The sequence below is a fragment of the Heloderma suspectum genome, chromosome 2 (assembly GCF_057233095.1).
Source record: "Heloderma suspectum isolate Gila_16-S chromosome 2, 16-S_ref, whole genome shotgun sequence".
NCBI classification, from domain to species: Eukaryota; Metazoa; Chordata; class Lepidosauria; order Squamata; family Helodermatidae; genus Heloderma; species Heloderma suspectum.
In genome coordinates, this window is record NC_139459.1 from 394,702,146 (window position 1) to 394,723,145 (window position 21,000).

Below are 21,000 nucleotides of genomic sequence, written 5' to 3' on the forward strand. Positions count from 1 at the left end.
CCACGTGGCCTCGACAACCCATGGCTTCAACAACACATGCCTTGCCATTACGTGCAAACTGGGCCATAAGTGAGGTGATACAGCAATGCCAGGAAGTCAATTTAAGGCAGGTTTCGTGTCTATCGGCTGGTCTTTGTGTGTACACTAAAATGAGAAGATATAAATGCAAAATGAAATAAACATACATCGCAAATACAGATTAATCTCTGAACTACAAATCTGAACACACGCACGCACGCACGCATGCTCATTTTCTCCACTCATTTTCTCCAGAAACTGGAATGCACAGACTGAATTGAACACCAGGAATACCAGTGAAAATGGATCCGTAAAGGACAGGCAAGTGTTTTCAACATGTGATCACATATCCAAAGAACAGGGAATTGAAGACCAAAAAAACAGCCAAGGATTTTTCGAGTGGCAGGTTTTAGCGTGATCATAACTGGGCAAAAGCCATTTCCACAGAACAAGCGCAGAGGTGTGAGTGACAAAAACGTGAACTCTGAAAAGTATGTGTGAAACGTGAGACACAAATGTCTCTCAGTCGCATCTTTCATTACATATAGTGACACACATGTATTGGGAATCAGGCTAAGAGAAAACAATACAGGAAAACCACGCAGCACAGTGGCCTGTGACCAACATAGTCTTTAAGCATTCACTTTCATCATTAATTGTTTATGTGAAGGAATTTGTTCGAACAGCATTATATAAGGGGTACTTTCCCAAGACGTATTCATGGGTTTTATTACTTCTATGCTGCACATGAATTCTCAACATTTACAGGAGTATTCTATGAATCAGATGCCATCTTTACTTTTTGCTGTTAAATGCTCCTTTGTATTCAGATCAGGCCTCACTACAATGATGTAGCACTTGGGCATGAAGATGCAGCCCAGTAGCCCAGCACTGGAGGCCAAAATAGAGAAGACCTGCACAGCTACCATGTATTTCCCCTTTGTGCTCAGGTAGGTGGGCACAAAGGACACCCAAACACTGCAGAAGACCAGCATGCTGAAGGTGATCAGCTTGGCTTCATTGAAGGCCCCAGGCAGCTTCCTGGCTAGGAAAGCCACTGTGAAGCAGATGGCAGCCAGGAAGCCCATGTAGCTAAGGGCAACATAAAACATGGCCGCAGACCCTTCATTGCACTGCAGGATAATCTGTCCAGGCTGAGAGTGCATGTCAGCGTCAGGGAAGGGTGGAGAGATGCCCAGCCAGATGGAGCAGATGGCAACTTGGACAGCGGAACAAGAAATGACAATGCAGTTGGCCAAACTCTTCCCCAGCCATCTCTTCACCCTGTTCCCTGGCTTTGTGGCCAGGAAGGCCAGCACCACAGTGATCGTTTTGGCCAACACAGAAGACACAGCAACGGAGAAGATGATGCTGAAGGCCATTTGTCGGAGAAGGCAGGTCGCTTTTCTTGGATGGCCAATGAACAGGAAGGAGGTCAAGAAGGAAAGCAGGAGGGAGACGAGGAGAATGTAGGAGAGGTCCCGGTTGTTGGCTTTGACGATGGGAGTTTCTCGGTATTTAATGAAGATTGCTAACACAAAGCCTGTGATTGAGGACAAGAATAGAGCAAAGGAAGCCAGGGTGACCCCCAAGTATTCTTCATAGGACAGGAAGGTTATATCCTTGGGGACACATTGATTTTTCTCCTGATTTGGATGCTGATCTTCAGGACATCTGATGCAATGGTCAGCATCTGAAGAGCAGTAGGAGGAAAATGATATTGAAATCGGTATCACTTCCAAAACGGTAAACTGCACTGTTCGAATTTGTAATAACCTAGGCTTGAGGTGCAATGTTTCACAAAAATGGTCACATCAAGGCTGGGGGGATGATTGGTTACTGAAAGGGGGTAGCAGGAAATCTACTGCTCCACAGAGCCTGTGGTCAAAGCATTTGAAGTCTCTCAAAACTCTCTGATTATGCCAGAGTACCCAGCTACCACAAATGCCGCCATTTATCCAAAGACACCCACCTTCCTGAGTTGAGACAGTCTCTTCTGTGCACAAAGAACAGGCATAGCAGCAAAGTGGTTGTCCTTCCTGGACCACCTTGGCAGATCCTGAGCGGCAGCCTTCAGTACACCTGGAAGGAGGAAGGGTCTTGCCAGAAAGACAGGGACCATGAAGCAAAGACTGTTAGTTGCTGTCCGTGGAAATGAGCCATAGCATGCTAGGGTCAGGCTCAGGAAACTTGACACTGGTCTTTAACTGGGAACCTTTATCTGTGATTTTAGGCTGGAACCCGGTCCCCTAAGCTGCAGGGATCGTGCAACCGTAGGCCTCATAGATAGGATCCTTTCCGAAAGGAACAGGGGTGTGTAACATCAGCTCCTTCCTTGTTCTCCTCGACCCCTCAGCGGCTTTTGATACTGTTGACCACGGTATCCTCCTGGACCGCCTGGAAGGGTTGGGCATTGGACACACCGAATTGCGGTGGTTCCGGTCCTTCCTCTCCGGCAGGTACCAAAGCGTAGCACTGGGAGAGGAGGTTTCGGACCTGTGGCCACTCACTTGTGGGGTGCCACAGGGTTCCATCCTCTCCCCGATGCTATTTAATATCTATGTGAAGCCGCTGGGGGCTATCATCAGGAGGTTTGGGGTGTGGTGTCATCAATATGCAGATGACATGCACCTCTACCTCTCATTCAAATCTTCACCAAGGTTGGTCATAGAATCCCTGTCCAAATGTCTGGAGACGGTGAGTGGCTGGATGGGGAGGAATAAGCTGAAGCTGAACCCTGACAAGACCGAGGTACTTTTGGTGGGAGACAAGAGGAGGCTGGGGGATGTTGACCTGGTGCTGAATGGGGTACGGCTACCCTTGAAAGACCAGGTCTGCAGCCTGGGGGTCATTTTGGACTCCCAGCTGTCCATGGAGGCTCAGGTGTCAGCTGTGAGCTGGACAGCGCTGTATCAACTCCATCTGATACAGTGGCTGCGCCCCTTCCTTCCCGACCATCTGCTCCCATCGGTAGTACATGCCCTGGTCTCCTCTCGTTTAGACTACTATAATGCACTCTACGTGGGGCTACCCTTGAAGATGGTTCAGAAGCTGCAGCTGGTACAGAATGCAGCGGCTCGCCTGATTAAAGGCAGCCGCCGGCGAGATCACGTCACTCCAGTGCTGAAGGAGTTGCACTGGTTACCAGTTGTTTTCTGGGCCAAATTCAAGGTGTTGGTTTTGAACTTTAAAACCCTATATGGTTCCGGCCCAGTCTATCTTAAGGAGAGCTTCCAGCAGCACCAGACAGGCCGCTTAACAAGATCAGCCTCGGATGGCCTTCTGTCTGTCCCATCAGCCAGGACAGCTAGACTGGTGGGGATGAGGGAGAGGGCCTTTTCTGTGGTGGCCCCCACTCTGTGGAACTCCCTCCCTAGGGAACTCCGCCATGCCCCCTCTTTAATGAGCTTCCGTCATGCATTAAAAATGTGGTTGTTCAGGCAGGCATTTGGGGTGGGTTAGAGTATTTTAGAAAATGTTTTTATTGTAGAATTTTATTGTTTTAAACTGTTTCATTGTACGTTGTACATTGCCCAGAGTGGCTGGGTGACCAGCCAGATGGGCGATTAATAAATGTAATAATAAACAATAAATGAATAAATCAGTCCTTGGGAATCTGAATATTCTGAAGCATCTGGGTTGGTGAAGCCTCATCTAAATCCTAAGAGCCTGGCTTCCTTCTGCCCTGGCCAGTTGAACAGAGCAGTACCTGCAAGGTGGGTTGAGTGTGGATGCCCTGACGTGGTCATGATGCCACCATAATCCACCCATTTTTCTGTATCCATGTGTACTACTGTGTACTACTACACAGACTCTCTGTGTGTGTGTGCGTGTGTGTGTGTGTGTGTGTGTGTGTGAGAGAGAGAGAGGGAGAGGGAGAGGGAGAGGGAGAGGGAGAGGGAGAGGGAGAGGGAGTCGGTGTGGTTCTTACCCACCTGGTTAAACCGTCTGGACCATGTAATGACATCTTGTTCAAGGATGAATTTCACACCCAACGAGTCCTGTCTCTTTATACTTCCAAACTTCACTGCCCCAAAGGACTTATTTGGAAATGCCACCCAGTTCATACTGTCAAACCTGGCTGTCAGTTCCCCCCTCTCATCCAAATACACTCCCTCCAAGGAAGTATTGTAAAAGTGGGGGTTTCCCAGGAAAGGGTGTAACTAGAAGAGCAGAGAAAACACCAGCATTGAGAAAGCAGGAAATTCAGCTGGGTAGCCCTATCTTATCCACTAGGGTTCTTATCTCCACAGACACAGAATTTAAGGACGTAAGAACATAAGATGAGCCATGCTGGATCAGACCAAGGGTTCATCTAGTCCAGCATTCTCTTCACACAGTGGTCAACTGGCTGCCCATGGGAAACTCACGAGCAGGACATGAGTGCAATGGTACCCTCCTACCCATGTTCCACAGCAACTGGTGTACATAGGCATACTGCCGCTGATACTAGAGGTAGCATAGGGCCCTCAGGACCTGTAGCCATTGATAGCCCTCTCCTTTATGAATTTGTCCAATGCTCTTTTAAAGCCTTTCAAAATGGTGGCCATCACTACATCCTTTGGGAGTGAATTCTGTAGCTTGACTCTGTGCTGTGTGAAGAAAGACTTCCTTTTATCTGTCCTGAATCTCCCATCACTCAGCTTTATGGGATGACCCCAGATTTTATGGGAATTATAAGAGAGAGAGAAAAATGTCTTCCTATCTACTTTCTCCACACCATGCATAACTGTGTACACCTCTATCATGTCTCCCCTCACTCACCTTTTTCCTAAGCTAAACAATCCCAGATGTTGTAACCTTTCCCCTTAGAAAGTTGCTCCAACACTTTGATCGTTTTAATTGCCTTTTTTTGCACTTTGCCCAAATTTACAATAGTTTTTTCCCCCCTTTTCTTTTTGGAGTGGTGACCAGAACTGTACACAGTAAGTGTGGACACCACAGGATTGTGTACCGGGAGTATGATCTTGCCAGTTTTATTCTCAATTCCTTTCCAGACCCGGAGGTGAGTGCGGCTGGTCTGCCGTGGACTCCGGAGGTCGGATCCTGTGGAATCTGGCCTCATTTGAGTCTGGGGTGGATTTCTCCAGCATTGGGAGCTCAGATCCCATCAACGTACACTTGAAGTTGGATGTTTTGGCCCAAACGTGCATCAATTTATACTTGCATTGAACTGTCTTGATAGCCATTAGAGAGATCCTTTTTGAACTGCTCACAATCCCTTTTTGTTTTAACTGGCCTAAATAATTCGGCATCATCAGCAAACTTGGCCACTTCCCTGCTCACTCCTAATTCTAGATTATTTATGTATCAGCTGAAAAGCATTGGTCCCAATACAGATCCCTGCGGGACCCCACTCTTTACATCCCTCCATTGGCAGAATGTACCATTTATTCCTACTGTCTCCTTTCCATTCTTTAACCTGTTACTGATCCTGATACTGACACAAAATTGGGCGGGATAGCTAATACTTTGGAAGACAGAAACAAAATTCAAAGTGATCTGGATAGACTGGAGCGCTGGGCAGAAAACAACAGAATGACATTTAATAGAGATCAATGCCAAGTTCTGCACCTAGGAAAAAGAAACCAAATGCACAGTTACAAGATGGGGGATACGTGCGCCAACACCACTACAAGCGAGAATGATCTTGGAACTGTTGTCGATCACAAGCTGAATATGAGCCAACAATGTGATGTGGCTGGAAAAAAGGCAAATGCTATTTTGGGCTGCATTCATAGAAGCATAGCTTCCAAATCCCAGGAACTACTACTTCCCCTCTACTCAGCACTGGTTAGGCCTCATCTGGAGTACTGTGTCCAGTTCTGGGCACCACACTTTAAGAAGGATGCAGACAAACTGGAGAGGGTTCAGAGAAGGGCAACAAAGATGATCAGGGGACTGGAAACAAAGCCCTATGAAGAGAGACTGAAAGAACTGGGCATATTTAGCCTTGAGAAGAGAAGACTGAGGGGAGATATGATAGCACTCTTCAAGTACTTGAAAGGTGGTCACAGAGAAGAAGGCCAGGATCTCTTCTAGATCATCCCAGAGTGCAGGACACGGAATCATGAGCTCAAGTTACAGGAAGCCAGATTCTGGCTGAACATCAGGAGAAACGTCCTGACTGTTAGAGCAATACGACAATGGAACCAACTACCTAGGGAGGTGGTGGGCTCTCCCACACTGGAGGCATTCAAGACGAGGCTGGACAGCCATCTGTCAGGGATGCTCTGACTTGGATCCCTGCATTGAGCAGGGGGTTGGACTCGATGGACTTGTAGGCCCCTTCCAACCCTACTATTCTATGATTGTATGATCCATAAGAGGACATCTCCTCTGATGCCATGATTGCTGAGTTTGCTCGGGAATCGTTGGTGAGGGACATTGTCAAAAAGCTTCTTAGAACTCCAGGTGAGAAATATTAAGCTACTCTCTGTGATAATCAAAGCTGGCTGATGAAGACCAGAAGTAAATAGCAGATGGTATGCCAAGAGGCTGCCCGGAGATCTTAAGAAGTGTACACAAGCAGGCATTAAAAATCAGATAAACTGTCCAAGCGCCCAGTAGTTCATCAAAAGATGCTTTGGCATCAGAGGAAGAACGCACACAACAGCTGGACCTGGCTGAGGGAATATGTCTGGCTGGGGTGAAAGACAGATAATTTGGCCTGAGGTCAAAGAAGTCTTTAAGAGGCTTGTATGCACCACAGCGTCTGTTGAGTCCTTAAGAAATGTCAGCAAACCACAAAATACACCATCGTATTCCCTTATGTACAAAGGATCCCTTTCATGAACCCCCTGTTTAATAGTGTATTTTCTCTACAGTGGTGGACCCCATCTCTTGCCCAAGCCTCTTAAGCCAAGCTACTAGGAGGATTGAAAAGCATTTTAAAAGCACTGAGGGTAGCAGAGAAGGGTCGGCTGCTGTATCTCTCGGTTATTCTGGCAGGGAGTTCCTGTAATATAAGCATTCATTAACGGAAAACAAGAAACTAGCTTGGATTATCTTTCAAAGGAACAGTTTCCCCATCCTTAACAAATCCATCACTGAATAATTGGCTGTCACATTCAGCAAAGGTATCTGTGAGGGAAAAGGAATACCTGCCATGCCTGTAGCCTTTGCAGTCCCAGCCTGTCTCCACCCTCCATCATGCTCCGCTTGGGTCTGGATGAATGAGCAGCGTTTAAGGCACGTGCCACAGCCTGGATGAGGTTGAAGATACTGTAGCTGTCTAGAGACAGAGTTTTCTCAACCACCTCTCTGGGCAAGGCTGCCAGGGTCTCTTTCTCTCGGCACCTTTTCCTCTCTTTAACAGACAAGACGTGCCTTAAATATGAACACTCAAATGCTTTCTCCCCAAACTCCTCCATAGCAACAAAAAATGTTTGATAATTGTCATATTTTGGCCTTCGGTTTATATGGATTAAGAAGGAAAAAAAGCCACGGACATGCTGGGAAGACAGAAGGTCATATGTCAATGTCAAGGTGAGGTCCCACAAAGCTGTTGTGATCCAGACCTTCCCCATGATGGGTTTTACATACATATCAGCCATTCTTTGCAAGAGGACTACTGTACTATAGAAGGAACGAGTCTCCCCATAGTAGACGGATACGTTGACTTTGTTCCACTTGGGGACTATTTCAAGGGGCAGGAAAGTTCTTTCCAGCGTCACTGCTGGGATGCGCTGTGAGAAGGCAGCACAGATGGAATTCCTGATGAGCGCAGGTGTGAAGGTCTTCACGAACCTCTCTCCATTGTCACTCTCTGCAGCAAAGACACCGATCCAGGTCCATCCAAAATGCAGGAGCAGCTGGACAATCCCCAGGTACTGGGCTTCTTCTTCGGGAACCATCCGGTAGATAAAAGGGAACTGAGTTTTATCACTAAGAGCATGAGAAACAAAACCGTAACTCACCTAGAAAGGAATGGAAGATATTAGTGCCCAGACAAAATTACAAATGTCCTACTTCACTTTTCTCCATCAGCCTGAATTACAACTTTTCACATATCTGGAAGAAAATAGAAGGGCACAGCACTTGATAGAGGTGAAACTCCCGCAATGAGCTTAGCTTTATCTCACCCTGAATGGCTCATTCACTCCAGAAGCACCAGCTACCAGCCCCCCTGGGTCTCCACCACATTCTGTGTCCGCTTCTTTCCTCATCACGGTTACACTTTGACCAAGCTTTTCTTTGGGGCTCTTGGAGAAGTTTCAGAAGATTGTATTTCATAAGGTGGTGCATCTGGATTCCTACACTTTGCCTTTGCCATAGACCATGATCAGTAGGTCTATCTATCCATCTAACTAACATTTCTTCTAGGCCCCCTTAGGGGTGGTATCTTCTCAACGCACTGTACAAACTATGTTATGGCAGCTAAAGTCCTGACTGCGACTGATCTCAGAGAACATATTGTGTCTGTTTTCAAACACTGACTCCATGACAGTCAATCCATTTCTGGTCAACCTTCAAATTCCTGATGCTTGCCTTGAAACATTCATACCCAAATTGGACAGCGACCTACATTAACAGTTGCAAACGACAGAGTTGCTAAGGCCACAACTACCACCTATTTAGTGGCAAGGCTGTTGCTCAAATCTGTGGCAATAGAAAAACACATTCACAATGTTAAACTCAAGCGTTGACCTTACAGCAAATTTCACTCGCTTGTATAGTTTTATCTAGGTTTTGCTTATCACGAGCTCACAGCCTTTGTTTCAAAGCACATAATTTTTCCTTTGCTTTGTTTTGCAATTATTGGGGGGGGGGCACTTTTGGAAAGTTGATTTTCCTATGTCTGCTCATTTATATTTTATATGCCACTTTTTCATCTATTTTGGTATTTGATCTCTTTTAGTAGCTTGGGATGTAGGTACATAAAGAAATACCTTCTTTTGCATGTATCTGCCTCAATTTTGGTATTATCCATAGAAAGCATTTTGTGACCATTCTTGGGGGAATTAACTTTCAAGAAAACATGCATGGGAATGCAGCTTTCATTCAGTTTCTAGTTCATGATTCAGCTACAATGTGTCTGCTTGGGACTATTTAGGTTCGAGAAAAGACAAGAAAGAGGGGACATGATTGAAGTTTATACAATGATGCATGGTGCAGAGAAAGATTTTTCCCCCTCTCTCCTCAATGATAACAAAACTAATAAAGTCTTCCAAAGAAAGCGAATTGTGGGATGTTCAAGATGGACTGAAAAATGCAGGGCTTCTTCACCCAGCCGACAGCTAAATTATGGAATGTGCTTGCAGAAGACATGCTTATGGCCTCCAGCTTCAATGGCTTGAAAAGTGTATTAGCCAAAATCATGGAGCAGAAAGCTCCCAATGGCTACTAATCAGGAAGGCTAATGGCCATACATCACCTCCAGGATCAGACCCAGTGTGCACCTCCGAATACCAGTTGCTGGGGAGCAGCAGGGGGAGACCACAATTGTTCTCATGTCCTGCTTTGGGGCTTCCTGGCGGTATCTGGTTTGCCATGAATATTTAGGGAAGCGAAATCCCTGTCTCAGACCCCTTTCAGCCCTCTGAAACATGATTATCTCTCTCTATGTCCATTGCTCCCCTTCTGTCCTCTCCGGTGAAATCCACTCAGCTAACTCCCCTCACACCATTCCTGCCTGTGGGATTTTGTAGATGCTCGACATGGCTGAAATGTCTTTGGAAATGTCCGATTCGGCCCCTTCAATAACAGCCAAGAGTTTATTCCGTAGTCCGCAGTAATAGTTTGGAACATTCGCATGCCCGGAGGAGAGCAGGTCTACCATGGCCCCATAAGTCATCCTTGCGCTGTAGAAATTGTCATAGATGTCGTAGCCCAGTGAGATGTTTTGTAAGAGTCTGGGGTTCTGATTGACCTCCTGGATGGCAAACAAGAAGGACAAGATGTGCCAGTATGATATGAATGGGTTCCTGCAAAAACACATGTGTGACAGACATTGGCAGCGTATGTTCCATGAAAATAATGTACCCACTTTCTTGAATGCCAAGGACTGGCCCTGGCAATATACATTTGTGGATTTTACTCTTTGAATTATACTCATGCGAGCTCAGATCCAGAAGCACAATAGCTGATCCCCACAGAATGTGTCACATGTGTGTGAGTGTGAGTGTGTGTCCAAGAGGGGGGCAGCCATGTTACCGAGTAAATAGGAACTAGCATCTTAAAAAGGAACTAACAGCAGATAGGAGTTCCCCACCTCGAGACAACGAAATGGGTATTGCTCATAAAGACACAGGCAGAGTGGATAAGAAGCAATCAGCTTTGAAACAGGAAGTGAATCAGCAAATATACAAAACATACACTTTCTATTACCATGTTTTGAGCTGACTATAGTCTATAGTCTATAGTGTGGCCCTTCCTTGATCAGTGGCGCCAACCAGAAAGGCACCATGAGCGGGAATGACCTGAGGTGCACAGTAAGGTGGAACATTTGGGGTCAGTACCAGTGTTGGGGGACTATTAGGAAGGCCCTGGCTATGGACAGAGCCTGAATGTCTTATGCAGTCTCTTTTGTGTCCCCCATTTGCAATTTCAAAGGTTGTCCTGGAGTGGAGGAGAAAAATCACTCTGCAATTCTTGGAGGAAAACGTTCTCTCCAAATTAAAGTTCACCCAGCTATGCAGGACAGACCTGCTCTCCATTACAGAAGGAGAGGAGTCCAGTCATTCCTTTTGTCTCCCTGGGTGACCTGTCCTCTCCCCACTCATATTGGGAGGGCTGTTGTAGACCTCAGAAACTCATTCCAAAACCTTACTCCAACTTGGACCCAGAAAAAATCACCCCCTATTCTCACACAACTGTGCACACCTCCCACGTTGCGCATACCTGAAGTCTCCTCTCTGCCTGCTCTAGGCTGCGTGGACAGAGGGCTCCTTCACACTGGGCTTTTACCCCGCGATTGAGATTGCTCCTTCATGGAAGTTTGTGGGCTCTTTACATGACGCAGTAACCCTGCCGTGACCCTCCTGAACTAAATGCCCTTTGTTCCATTTTTAAACAGATCGCAGAGAACAAGCTATCAAATTACCCCAGTTCTGTTCCACGTCAGTTTCCTCCGTCAAAAGAGTTAAAGCAGCAAGAAGGGACAAAAGTTTAATGACTGATCGTGGAAGACTCAGATAAGGGGAGGAGGAGGGGGGAAGGGGAAGGGAAAAAGCACATGCAAAGGGAGTCCGTTGTGATCCTTCATTTACAACGGAAGCAGAAAGCCCCATTTTAAATGCAGGATGTTAGGCTGGTGTAGAAATGCCCTTAGTCTGCTTTGCAGTTGTATGTCAAACAGGTCCATGACTAGTATTACTAGATATAGTTGTTTCCTTCTTTTCAGCATAAATATTTTGATGAGTTCCCAGTGTTCATAAAGCCTTGATGCCATCCCAAAATTGGGGGATGGGGCGGAGAGAAGAGGGGCAAAATGGCTGAACTAAGTTACCAAACACAGACATGGAAGCCGATGAGGTTAGGTTCAGATGTTGTAGCATTACATCTATGCATACAAAATGACCTACCCCAAAACTCTGGTGAACGGAGACATATAGAAGATGGGTGGTTTAAGGAAAACAGGTACTGCAGATATGACCCCGCTAATATAGTAATCTCCTGGCCTGTACCAGTTCAATGGCTCATTGGGATCCTTTATCAAAGACAAGGAGCATTTTCCCTTCAGCACCCCAGACACTGCATGGGGCAGAAGCAGCAGCAGCAACAGCAACAGCAGGGGCGGCACCAGGCTCATCCTGCAACTTCCTGCTGCCACCATCTCCCTTGGGACTGCTATCAGCAACAAAACCAGCTAAGTATTAGAAGCCGAAGCCCTCTTGATGACCCAGGCTGCAGGGATCATGATTAAATGAATGGTTTTCTCACAAGAACCCGGCTGCTCAGATCACTCAATCCTGCGGAGGGAGCCGAGGATTGAGGGCTTCAGAGCCAAAGGGGATTCAATTAAACTGCACATCAGCACAGCCCCTACCTACCCTCAACCTCTGTCCAGGCTCTCAGTGGCACAGGGCAGAATATTTATATTCCACTCCCTCCAAACACAGTTTCAAGGCATTGCCTCGTGTTTCTCCTGAAGTGTATGTCATTGCACTCAAAGATGATCGGGGACGGGGGGAATCCCTTGGGATATGGCAAGAAGAAGAAGAAGAAATAACTATTATTTAGATAATTATAAGGGTTAGAAACACCTCTGCAACCTCTTGGCCTCTCTGTATGGCTCCAGGAGCAGAACTGGAGGAAAACATGTTTCTGAGAACTTAACAATGAGGTTCCAGATTCTGACATGGGACAGTGAGGGGGCAGGGGAGCTTGGCCTGACCTGTCCTATACCACCCTGGGAGACAGGATCAGGACTAATCCCACAACATACTTAGTCATGAAGAATATGAATCTAACAAACGGTGTCTAGCAGCTCACATCATTGACGAGAGAGAAATGGAATGAGAACGCGCCCTTACCATGGCAGGAGGAGTCACTGCTCCCAATTTCCCACATTTATCATGTTTTTGTTGAATCCACAGTGTGTTCATGGACCAAGGAAATGGCTCATCTTTCTTCATCCAGCAGAAAGAACTGTGTCCATGTAACAAACTCACCCCTCCTATGCACACCATACATTGGATCCAGACTGAGTTAGTTGCACTTCCTTGAAATCAAAGGGACTGAAGTCATGAGTAATGTGTCCCACTGATTCCAATGAGTACTAAATGCAACCCAATCTCTTCAAGCGCACAAACACTTCCTGCAGGATGTGGGCTCCACCTTAGACCTCCATGTCCTGCATGAGGGGTTTGAAAAGGACCACTATACGGGGGAGTCAACGAGAGGTATTGCTGGGCTGTGGGAGACTGACTTGCCCCCAAACAGCCCCAGAAAACCTCCCCACCACATGAGCACAGTAAAGCTTTACACACGTGCAGACGACGACAGCGAGCAGGGACGGTGGTCAGGGGTTGGCATGTGTGGTCCAGGCCCAACTCTGGTGACCTCTTCATCTGATGATAACTCAGACATTGCAGACACCAACAGCCTTCTAGGGCAGGTGAAGGTCCCCAAATTCCTGCACTGCTGTGGCCAACCCCAGTAGAGCAGACGGCGTCCTGTCAGGTCTGTCAACAGAGGACAATGTAGATGGACCTGCAGAAGGGTTGCCCAATGCCCCTGCGGATCATGTCCTCCTTTTGCAGGGCGAGGCCGAGCCATTTCTCCACCCCCAAGCGTATAGTTGCCAAAAGGCGCAGGTGCTTGTAGCCAGCCAGAGGTGAAGCAGATGCCTCGAGGCCCAAAGCAACTGGCTCTTCATGGGTCAAAAACTACTCAAGAGTAAGGGTTTGCCATTGGCTCCTGCAGGGACCATTGATGACCTGGAAGCATGGTTGGGGTAGCCCTTCCCCCACATTTTCTGGGGCCACTTATGACCAGAGTGTCCTGAGACATGGCAGAAGAGAAGCCCAGGTGGGGAAACTCATGCCATCATCTCCTAAAGAGGATGCAGACAAACTGGAAAGGGCTCAGAGGAGGGAAACGAGGATGATCAGGGGTCTGGAAACAAAACCCTCTGGGGAGAGACTGAAAGAAATGGGCATGTTTAGCCTTGAGAAGAGAAGACTGAGGGGAGATAGGGTAGCGTTCTGCAAGTACTTGAAAGGCTGTCACAGAGAGGAAGGCCAGGACCTCTTCTTGATCATCCCAGAGTGCAGGACATGGAATGATGGGCTCAAGTGACAGGAAGCTAGACTCCGGCTGAACATCAGGAAAAAATTCCTGACTATTCGAGCAATACAACAATGGAACCCACGACCAAGGGAGGTGGTGGGCTCTCCCACACTGGAGGCATTCAAGATGAGGCTGGACAGCCATCTGTCAGGGATACTTTGACTTGGATTCCTGCATTGAGCAGGAGGTTGCACCCGATGGTCTTATAGGCCCCTTCCAACCCTACTATTCTATGGTTCTGTGATTCTAACTGTTTCCTGGTGTCTCTGGGTTTTTGGAAACTATTGTCAGTTTCCGTATTTATACACTGTAAAATCCCATGCGTGCCTCCCTGCTCTCCCTGCCTCTGACCATATAGCTGGTCTTTTAGTAACTTTACCATGGAGTAACTTAACTCTGAACCATCACTACCGTCTTTACTGCTCTAGCATGAGAGTCCTGCACTGCAACGTGAGGACAGGGGCCAACTGACAAGGGGGTCTCGCAACTGCTGCCTGCCTGACTTGTGTCTGGATGACGACGCGACAGGGCTTGGGGAGGGTGATCCTGGGGTTTTCTTGATAACATGCCTTTGTTTCTGAATTTAAAAATGCTAAACCGCCTGGGGTGCCCAGGTGGAAAGGTAGGAGAGAAATGTATTGAATAAAATAAACAAATAGCTGGGCTTGACCTCGGCTTTCCCTCCCCTCCTGCTTTGGACTCACCTCTTCTGCACCAGTAGCACAGAGTTTCTGACCTCTGTTTGCCTTTCGACCTTGAGATATGTAGTTGACCATAGACTGCAGATATGCCAGGGCTAAAACGTGGGCTCACGTCTGAAGTGGTACGAAAGGCGTGTCTGCGTGTGTGTGAATTATAATGAAGAATTAGGCTGAGGAGACAGGACGCCCCATCCCAGCATGCACCTAATATTACTGAAACCCTCCTTTTTTTCTCTCCTTTGCAGTATGACCCAGGGGTGAGGGGACTTCATGACAACAGAACAAGAAGCACAATCGAGCAGTATCTGGATCTTCCTGGAGTTGGCTTTGGTCCATCAGGAACACACAAAGCGAGAAGAGCCCAGTGTACCGTACTTTTAAAATCCAGTTTGCAGGGGTCACAGAGTGCTTGAAAGGAACATACTTCTGGGTTGGCTGTGGGGAGTAGAACTGAATGTCATCAAACTGGCAGGGGCTGAGAGAGGCCTTTTACATGAAGCAGCCAAAATTCCTGATTCTCCAGTATAACATCGGAAGTCTTCCTGTGAGAACAGACCACCACCACAATTTGAACCCTTTCCAGCAAACTGCCGCAGATTCCTTGCTCCCACCCCATTTTTTCCAACGTACACACTTTTGCCTGGAGAAGCCAAAATGCCCAATTACTGATGAAACAGGCATGCAGGGTGTTTCTGAAGGCTGGAAAGTCTCATTGAGATCATGGCAGCTGAAAGGGCAGGGCTGCAAGGCTGTGTTTGAGGACAAGAATAGAGCAAAGGAAGCCAGGATGACCCCTTAGTATTCTTCATAGGACAGGAAGGCAATATCCTTAGGGACACATAGATCTTTCTTCTGTTTTGGATGCTGATCTTCAGGACATCTGATGCAATGGTCAGCCACCTTCCTGAGTTGAGACAGTCTCCTCTGGGCACAAAGAACAGGCATAGCAGCAAAGTGGTTGTCCTTCCTGAGTCCCCGTGGCAGATCCTGGGCGGCAGCTTTCGGTACACCTGGAAGGAGAAAGGGTCTTGCCAGAAAGACAGGGACCATGAAGCAAAGAGTGTTAGGTGCTGTCCAGGGAAATGAATCACAGAGAAGGAAGAAGGTTCAATGGGGCCAGGGCCAGGGCCAGGGCCAGATCTACACTTTGTGTCATGTCAAGAAGATCCCATCATAGGGACACTATCTCTCTCATCTGCATCTATACCTCATAGCTCACCCAATGACATTGATTGCGGTATTTTTCGTGATACAGAATGAGAAGTTGGAAATAACTTTAGAAAAGCAGTATACAGAATGCATAATGTGCCCCGACAGTTTACAGCGCACTTCCATGCCGATGAAAAGCACTTGTGCACACCTAGCCCTGGTCTAGTTTTACTCTTACCAAGTATCCCCTGGCCTTTTTACTTTTGTTGTCTGGGGAGGGGGTTGAGTGGTCCGCTTGATGTCCAGCTACGTGGAAGGCACACAGCTCTGATCCTGCTTCCACAGCCTTACGCGATGCTGAAGTTTGAATTTCTGTCGAGTACAGAAGATGTTGTCATGTGTTCAATGGGAGACAATGAGGCATTCCTCCTCTCCCACATCTACCAGCAGCCATTCCACCAGACTGCAGCAGAGGGAGACTGAGGTGGGACACAGGGCCACTCCATAGGCACTGCAGGGACCCGCTCCATTTGGCTCCTCTTCTTAAGCTCTTTGAATTCAAGCTGGTCAGTATTAGATCTGCTATGAAACTTTCAGAGGCAGTGCTTGAATGTGCTTGTTTCCTTTTCCCCTCCCTATCCCTTTTCCCTTTTTGCATCAGCATCTTTTAGATCGCAAGCCTGTGGACAGAGCTGTCTTGATTCTCTTCTATGTACACCACTAAGGGTGCAATCCTATGGGGCTGGACATATGCCTCTGAAATCATAGAATCATAGAATCATAGAATAGTAGGGTAGGCACACTCCGGGAGAGAGCGGAGGACAGGAAGGCCTGGCGTGCTATGGTCCATGGGGTCACGAAGAGTTGGACATGACTGAACGACTGAACAGCAACAACAAGGAGCCTGCAAGGCCATCAAGTCCAACCCCCTGCTCAGTGCAGGAATTCAAGTCAAAGCATCCCTCACAGATGGCTGTCCAGCCTTATCTTGAATGTCTCCAGTGTGGGAGAGCCCACCACTTCTCTGGGTACGTATTGCTCTAACAGTCAGGAAGTTTTTCCTAATGTTCAGCCGGAATCTGGCTTCTTCTAACTTGAGCCCATTATTCCGTGTCCTGCACTCTGGGATGATCAAGAAGAGATCCTGGCCTTCCTCTCTGGGACAACCTTTCAAGGACTTGAAGAGCGCTATCCTATCTCCCCTCAGTCTTCTCTTCTCAAGGCTAAACATGCCATGCTTCCAGTCCCCTGATCATCTTTGTTGCCCTCCTCTGAACTCTCTCCAGTTTGTCTGCATCCTTCTTCAAGTGTGGTGCCCGGAACTGGACACAGTACTCCAGATGAGGCCTAACCAGTGCTGAGTAGAGGGGAACTGGTACTTCACATGATTTGGAAGCTAGACTTCTATGAATGCAGCCCAAAATAGCATTTGCCTTTTTTGCAGCCACATCACATGGTTGGCTCATATTCAGCTTGTGATCGACAACAATTCCAAGATACTTCTCGCTTGTAGTGTTGTTGAGCCATGTATCGCCCATCTTGTAACTGTACATTTGGTTGCTTTTTCCTAGGTGCAGAACTTGGCATTGATCCCTATTAAATGTCATTATGTTGTTTTCTGCCCAGCGCTCCAGTCTATCCAGATCACTTTGAATTTTGTTTCTGTCTTCCAAAGTATTAGCTATCCCTCCCAATTTTGTGTCATCTGCAAATCTGATCAGCATTCCCTGCAACTCCTCCTCCAAGTCATTAATAAAAATGTTGAAGAACACTGGGCCCAGGACTGAGCCCTGCGGTGCCCCACTCGTTACCTCTCCCCAGTTTGAGAAGGTCCCATTGATAAGCACTCTTTGAGTCCGATTCTGTAGCCAACTGTGGATCCACCGGATCGTTGTTTCCTCTAGCCCACTTTGAGCTAGTTTGCTCATCAGGATATCATGGGGCACTTTGTCGAAAGCTTTGCTGAAGTCGAGGTATATTATGTCTACAGCATTCCCACGGTCCACAAGGGAGGTTACTTGATCCAAAAATGAGATCAGATTCATCTGGCAAGATTTGTTCTTGACAAATCCATGTTGGCTTCGAGTAATCACGGCATTGTTTTCAAGGTGCTTACAGTCTGATTGCTTGATCATTTGCTCCAGAATTTTCCCAGAGATTGATGTCAGACTGACTGGTCTGTAGTTCCCAGGTTCCTCCTTTTTACCCTTTTTGAAGATAGGGACAACGTTAGCCCTCCTCCAGTCATCTGGCATTTCACCCATCCTCCATGATTTCTCAAAGAGAATAGACAGCGGTTCTGAGAGTTCTTCTGCCAGTTCCTTTATTACTCTAGGGTGCAGTTCATCTGGCCCTGGAGATTTGAACTCATTCCAAGTAATTAGGTGTTCCGTGACCATATGCCTATCGATCTCAAGCTGCAATCCCGCCTCTTCAGCCTGTACTTCGCCTTTGCCAGGGGGGTCATAGATCCTCTCTTGGGAGAAGACTGAGCCAAAGTAGGAATTGAGCACCTCTGCCTTTTCTTTGTCATCTGTTATGATTTTGCCATCCTTATTTAATAGCTGAACCACCATTTCTTTCCTCTGCCTTTTACTATGCACGTAGCTGAAGAAAGCCTTTTTGTTGCTTTTAGCATCCCTCGCTAACCTCAGCTCGTTCTCAGCTTTAGCCTTCCTGACGCCATCCCAGCAATTCTGTGCTACCTGCCTGTACTCTTCCTTTGTTGCTTGGCCTTCTTTCCACTTCCAATATGTGTCCTTTTTTGTTTTCAGGTCATCTCTAAGCTTTTTGTGAAGCCACATTGGCTTCTTCTGTTGTCTTCCGCCTTTTCTTTTTGTTGGAATTGTTTGTAACTGTGCCTTGAGAATTTCCTTTTTTAAAAGCTCCCACCCATCTTGGACTCCTTTTCTCACTAGCATTGCTTGCCATGGGACCTTACTGATCATTGTTCTGAGTTTATGAAAATCAGCTTTCCTAAAATCCAGGGTACGCGTTTGACTACACTCGGCTTTTGCTTCCCTTAGAACCAAGAACTCAAGTACAACATGGTCACTTTCCCCCAGAGTTCCTGTAACTGCTACTTTATCCACTAAGTCATCTCTGTTGGTTAGGATCAAGTCAAGGATAGCCGATCCTCTAGTTCCTTCCTCTACTTTCTGTAGGAAGAAGTTATCCGCCACACAAGTCAGGAATTTCCTGGAGGGGCCATGTTTTGCAGAATTTGTCTCCCAACAAATATCGGGGAAATTGAAGTCCCCCATGACTACTACATCATGCTTCCTTGAAACATTAGCTATTTGCTTTTCAAAAGTTTCATCCTTGTCTTCTCCTTGATTGGGTGGCCGGTAGTAGACTCCGACCACGAGGTTCGTTTTATTCTTTGCTCCATTTATTTTGATCCAGATGCTCTCAATGGGGCTACCAAGCTCATCCTCCTGTATTTCTGTGCAGAGATACGTATTTTTCACATACAGTGCAACCCCACCTCCCTTTCTGTTCCTCCTGTTCTTTTTGAACAAGTTATATCCTTCAATTACTGTATTCCAGTCATGAGAGTCATCCCACCAAGTCTCAGTTATACCTATCTGGTCATAATTTCCCTCTTGTATTAAGAGTTCAAGTTCGTTCTGTTTGTTTCCCATACTCTGGGCATTAGTATATAGACATCGAAGATCATGTGCTTCATAGTCTGGCTTTCTTCCTACTTGTGTCTGAAGACTATTGGGCGCTATTAGAGCTGTTCTCTCAGCTGTTCTCTGGTCCAAAATAGGGCAGCAAGATTGTTAACAGGGACTGGCCTGCGAGCTCATATTACGCCAGTACTTTTCCAGCTGCACTGGCTGCCAGTCCATTTCTGGGCCCGATTCAAAGTGCTGGTGTTAACATTTAAAGCCCTTAACGGCTTGGGGCCAGGTTACCTGAAGGATCGCCTCCTCCCATATGTGCCTGCCCGGACCTTAAGATCATCATCAGCGGCCCTTCTCCGAGAGCCCCTGCCAAAGGAAGTGAGGTGGGTGGCTACTAGGAGGAGGGCTTTTTCTGCTGTGGCACCCCGGCTCTGGAATGAGCTCCCTAGTGAGGTTTGCCTGGCGCCTACATTGTACTCCTTTCGGCGCCAGGTGAAGACCTTTTTATTTTCCCAGGCATTTTAGCATTTTAGCTTTCTAAATTTTTATCTTTGCTGTTTTAAATCTGTATTTTAAACTCCTGTACTGCTGCTAGGTTTTATTGTGGTTGTATTGTTATATTGTGGTTTTAATGTTCTATGTATTTTAAATTGTTTTATTGTGTGTTGTTTGGTTTTAATTTTTGTGAACCGCCCAGAGAGCTTCGGCTATTGGGCGGTATAGAAATAAATAAATAAATAAATAAGTTGCAGTGCATGAGCCTTCGTCCATTGTTACCTCCAACTTTACATCTCCCTTCCCCGTAGGATTCAGTTTAAAGCCCTCCTGATGAAGTTCTTCATGCTGTGGCCAAACACATTCTTCCCATCCTTTGTGAGGTGCAACCCGTCCCCAGCCAACACTCATCTTCCAGGAAGTATAGCATGTGGTCCCAGAATCCAAATCTCTCTCGTCGGCACCACCTTCGTAGCCAGTCATTCACCTGGAGTATTTTTTGTTCCCTTTCTGTCCCTCTTCTAACTACTGGAAGGATGGATGAGAAAATTATCTGGGCCCCAAAGTTCTTGAGTTTCCTTCCCAAAGCTTCAAAGTCTGACGTGATCTCTTCGTAGCTCCGCTTGGTGGTATCATTTGTTCCCACATGGATGAGAAGAAAGGGATACCTGTCAGTGGGCTTGATGAGTGCAGGCAACCTTTCGGTCACATCTCTAATCCGTCGTCCCGGGAGACAGCATACCTGGCAAGTCCATGGGTCTTCGCGACGTACTTGGGTCTCGGTCCCACGAAATCAGGGGCTTACAGCCATCCAAAGCAGAGCAGAAGGCACAGCGGAGGTGATCTTCACCTCCCAATTCTTCCCATGCTGTATTTTTGCTAGGCGGGCTTTTTCGCCGGTCTAGCAGAGTCATTGGGGAGGGGGAGGAAAGGAGGCTGGGGAGGCCTGGAGATAGCACAAATCTCCACTTCTCCAGTCCCCTCCCTTCCCTGCCCACAGAACCATCCCCTTTCTCTCCTCTCCAAGCTTGCAACCTTGGAGAGGCAGCGGCGTGGTTCTCTCTGGGTCAGCTGCAAAGGGCAGGGGAGCTCAGGCTCCTGGCTCCAAGTTCGGAGTGCTGTCTCTGACCTCGGATCCAGGAATCCGAGCTATCCAATGGCACCTCAGAGTCTGTCTATGGGCCATAGGATTGATCTCGTAGTAAATCTGGAGGAGAAGGAGGGGGGGAGGGAGGAGAAGGAGAGGAGGAGCAATAACAGCAACTCAGACTGGG

General features: G+C 47.2%; 2 protein-coding genes across 2 annotated transcripts in view; both read right to left on the minus strand.

Moving 5' to 3' along the window:
- Positions 1-800: 800 nt before the first annotated feature.
- LOC146356497 (vomeronasal type-2 receptor 26-like) lies at positions 801-9,814 on the minus strand. The gene is made up of 5 exons (XM_084830150.1): positions 9,653-9,814; positions 7,122-7,937; positions 3,954-4,181; positions 1,991-2,117; positions 801-1,711 (listed from the first exon to the last, which is right to left on the minus strand). The coding sequence occupies exons 1-5, from the start codon at positions 9,812-9,814 to the stop codon at positions 801-803; spliced, it is 2,244 nt and encodes a 747-aa protein (XP_084686276.1).
- Positions 9,815-13,148: 3,334 nt separating this feature from the next.
- The window catches only part of LOC146356498 (vomeronasal type-2 receptor 26-like), a 40,744-nt gene continuing 32,892 nt past the window's right edge, over positions 13,149-21,000 (minus strand). The window contains exons 8-9 of the mRNA XM_084830151.1: positions 15,354-15,463; positions 13,149-13,349 (exon numbers count right to left, since the gene is read on the minus strand). Of these exons, the coding sequence (XP_084686277.1) occupies positions 13,149-13,349; positions 15,354-15,463 (311 nt within the window). The remainder of the gene's footprint in view (positions 13,350-15,353; positions 15,464-21,000) is intronic.